Source organism: Asterias amurensis, chromosome 6 (genome assembly GCF_032118995.1).
Source record: "Asterias amurensis chromosome 6, ASM3211899v1".
Classification (NCBI taxonomy): Eukaryota; Metazoa; Echinodermata; class Asteroidea; order Forcipulatida; family Asteriidae; genus Asterias; species Asterias amurensis.
In genome coordinates, this window is record NC_092653.1 from 19,224,747 (window position 1) to 19,228,893 (window position 4,147).

The following is a 4,147-nucleotide window of genomic DNA, read 5'->3' on the forward strand; positions in this document are numbered from 1 at the left end:
TTTTCAAGAGAGATTGCTTTTTAAGCACTTTCTTCAAGAAGTGAAAACATGAAAAAAACTAGTTTTAAAGATGAACCCGCTTACACCACACTGCTACTAAAACACAATGCAAGACAAACTAAAAATGCACACCATTATGGGACAGCGTGTGACGTCAGTGAAGGGAGTCAACATACCTTTGTTTCAGTGCTACGCGATACTACACCAGCAACCGTGCCAAGAGAAATGTTCTCATTTCAAGTTATGAATGTGTTCGTTGTGTCGATGTTCGACTTTCAAAAATTATCGACAATGTGCAAATTGATTCCCATGTAACTGTCACTGAAACTATTCCACATTTGGTTGATCGGGGTTTGCAGGGTTGGACTCACTTTGCTCTGCCACTCTTGATGACACAGTAGCCGCTGTAGTTGACGGTTGGCGGTCTACACCTCTGCAAGTCGAGCAGCCAAACGCCTGTAAGATTGCCGCCCTGTAGCGAGCATTGGTCGTGTTGTAGATGATCGGGTTAACGGCCGAGTTAACCAGTGAGAGAAACACGGTGATGGGCCACAGGATGGTGACCTGCCCTTGCTGCACTATGGTTATACCGCTAGCTGCTTTGATCAGGCCCAAGACGTTCAGAATGATGACTCGAGGAGACTGAAGTAAGAAGTAAACAATGCTGCTGATAATCAACATCTTGGCAACTTGTCGACGAACTTTTTTCTTCTTCTCGGCTTGCTGATTGCCTCCGTCGGCCGAGGTGGCGAAAGTGTGCAGGCCCAGGCGACGAACGATACGGTAGTACATGTAACTGTTGACGAGCATACCGATGGTCCAGAACCCGACGTACAGAATCTGTGTGCAGAGGGTGACCCACGGTTCTCCAGGCAAGCAAAAGTTAACGGTGCTTGGACGTGTGCCGCTGTTACCGTCATCTTCCGGCCACATGACGCAGCCGGTACGGTACCTTGACATGCGGGACACCACTGCGAATGAACATCCTATGGCCACCGCCCAGAATATGGTGACCAGTAACAACGCACGGCCTGAGCTTCTCGACTGCCTGCTCTTCAGAGGGTGGCAGATGGCGTAGAATCGCTCAATGGCTACCAGGGTCACCATCAAGTTAGACCCGAAGTAGAGAACATCAAGGGAGAAAGTTACCACCGCGCACCCAAGCCACGACGTAACAACAAAAGTATTGGCGACATCGGGTGCAATGAAGTAAGCCCCGGTGTTATAACCAGCGAATAATGAAATGTAGAGGAGATCAGACACGGCCAAGTTTGCTAAGTAAAAATTTGTGATGGTCTGCATTTCTTTGACTCTGAAGAGGGTGAAGAGGAACGCCAAGTTACCCGGCACTCCGATGGCGACGACTAGAGGTACCCCGATGTAGACCAGTAGGATCTCGTTCTCGGAACGGGTCCAGAAACTCGCAGCGGCGTCATCCGTGAAGTCAATCACAAAATCTCCCCCGCTACAAATCTCAGTTTCGTTTGATGCTTCCATTTTTGCCCAAGTTCTTATGTGATGATGTTGAGATGTAAATACAATCTCATACACAGTCGAGATGCATTTTATTTATGTCTTTAAGATTGGGCTGTTTTTATAACTCGCAATCAGCGACGTCGTCGATGCTCTAAGCATGCGCAGACTATACTTTGTGATATGCCGTGATCATATTGCATATTATGGAATTCTCGCCACTAATCAAAAAGCAATTACTATAAGAAGGTCCTGGGCGACTGGGTAATTTTTATTTTTTTTTATAATTTCGAGTTAAAAAACAAATTGACGAGGTATTTTGTTGACCAGACATTACTTATAGATGTCAAATTTGCATCAGGGGTAAAGAATATTTGTCGTTTACCAATATGCACCGATATGTGTTGGCATTGTATACTCCAGTGATTTTCTTTTCACAGATCTCGGGAAAGTAGTAATTATATATTGCACTGCAAAACTGGGGTGTTAAGTTGATTCTCTAGGTATCTTGTGACAACACTGACACGATGTAAATTTCACCAACGATAAAGTAATGGGGATATAATAACACCATGTTGGTGTTGTCACATGGATAAACAAATTAACACCCCAGTTTTTGCAGGGTATTAACACACATCGGTGAATTTGGGTAAAATCAAAATGAATAGACATTACTTGTTACTTGAACCCGGGTGCAGTGATCCCAACAGTTAACGCCTAACCCTTTCAGAGTGTGTATTTATAAGGTGGACATTCGCTCCTGATTTTCAGCAATTTCTAAAAAACGCGACCAAATGAAATGTTTAGATGTACTTATTAAACTTGTGCATTGTGTACATGACATTCGTTTATGACTACAAATAGTCTTAGGGTAAACAAAGGTTTACTTTGCCCTTTTGATCTTGATGGTAAGACTTGTCAAAGGAGGCAATCACTCAAAGCTTTTATAATTATGGTCATTACCCCCAGTCAACTGGAATTCTATTTATAATAATCTGCGAACTGAGATTGTTTTGGATTTTGTTTGTCCTTTCAAAGTTTGGTAAACAATACTCCTTCATTAGGAGGGGAAAAAACAATTGCATTTCAAGTAGGTCCTACAACGAATAAGTTTTCACAAATCACAGGTTTATCCTTTTTCTGAAAATTCCAAGTTGAATACTATTTTATCTTTTTGTGTGTCGCAGACAGGAAACATTAACTTCATACTGACTCAGCAATAACGGAAATGCAAATAACTAACTCTGCGGGAAGCTCACGCCGTGACAGTAATTTATTGTTTGTTAAATACAACAACTTTTATTTATTCAAATCGTTGAAAAACAGTCCTTACAGACACTGGACACCTTTCGGTAGTTGTCTAAGACCAGTCTTCACACTTAGTATATCTCAACATTTGCACAAAATGTTAAACCTGTGAACAATTTGAACTCAATTGGTCGTCGAAGTTGCGAGTTAAAAAAGGAAGAAAAAACACCCTTACGAAGTTGTGTGCTTTAACGATGCTTGATTTGGGGGTCTCGAAATCAAATTCAAATAAAATTATTTCAGTGGAAAATTTGTTCTTTCTCGAAAACTACGTTACTTCGAAGGGAGCTGTTTCTCACAATGTTTTATACTATCAACAGCTCTCCATTACTCGCTGCCACGTAATGTTTTATGATAATAAATGTTTGGAGTAATTACCGATAGTATGAAGTGCCATTCAAAGAGTGGCTGAACCGATTGTTGCCCTACAGGACATTCACCGGGTAGGCCACTTGTCATAAAATTGCCGCTTCTGTATCATTAAGCTGTCAGTTATCAGTGATGAGCCAAATGTGTAAACTTCCAGAATGTGGAAATCTTTGGTACGCATGTTCAGTGAACTTAGATTAATCTGTTCAGACCATTAAAACAAGATGTGTGCCCCTGAACACAGTTATTTACACAAAGCAACAGTAAACGCATGAAAACAGCGTTAGCATCTTCAGGCAAAGGCGTAAATAATTTAAATCGGTGGCTCGCAGGGTTAATGTGTTTGTACATGAGTACATGAGGCTGTGCACTATTATAAAAAAATATTGACTGCTTCTCGAGTGCTATGGTTAAAACTATGACTCCCGAGGTGATCCCCGGAGCGTTCTTTTTTCCCGAGGCGAAGCCGAGGGAAAATAGAACGCTACGGGGATCACCGAGGGAGTCATAGTTTTTAACCATTGCACGAGTAAAAGCAGTCAATATTTGTTTTATAACACCCCAAACATTTCTAAATACTGTACTATTATTATTAAGTTACAGACCTGAATGCTACAATCCACGGACGACGCGAATACAGATTGAAAACACTTTTACTTACTGATGTGCTGCATGTAGTGTCGTGCAATCCGAAATGGTTACAGACTATCAATTTATCATCCTCGTACACACAACGGACGTCTGGGTACTGCACGCCATGTGCTAGTCTTCGGACTAGCGCATGGCAAACCGACGCACTATCACACGGCCGTCGTCTAGCAAAACTAAGACATGTCATGTGACGCGCTCTAAACCAATGAGCAGGCAGAATATTTGCAAGGGGTGTTATAAAAGTAAAAGTGAAGCAAACAATGTTACTATTTAGTTGTTTTCCTCTATTTGACAGACAAAACAGACACATACGTAAACACAAGCTGACAGCTGAGACCAAACAGAC

The 4,147-nt window shown here is 41.9% G+C and overlaps 1 protein-coding gene across 1 annotated transcript; it reads right to left on the reverse strand.

Annotated features, from left to right (window-relative positions):
• Nucleotides 1-327: 327 nt before the first annotated feature.
• Nucleotides 328-1,497, reverse strand: LOC139938707 (growth hormone secretagogue receptor type 1-like). The gene has a single exon (XM_071934324.1). The coding sequence runs from the start codon at nt 1,495-1,497 to the stop codon at nt 328-330; it is 1,170 nt and encodes a 389-aa protein (XP_071790425.1).
• Between the last annotated feature and the right edge of the window lie 2,650 nt (nt 1,498-4,147).

What these genes read in the sequence shown, in the direction of transcription:
- LOC139938707 (XM_071934324.1), bottom strand. Translation starts at nt 1,497, where the DNA reads ATGGAAGCATCAAACGAAACTGAGATTTGTAGCGGGGGAGATTTTGTG.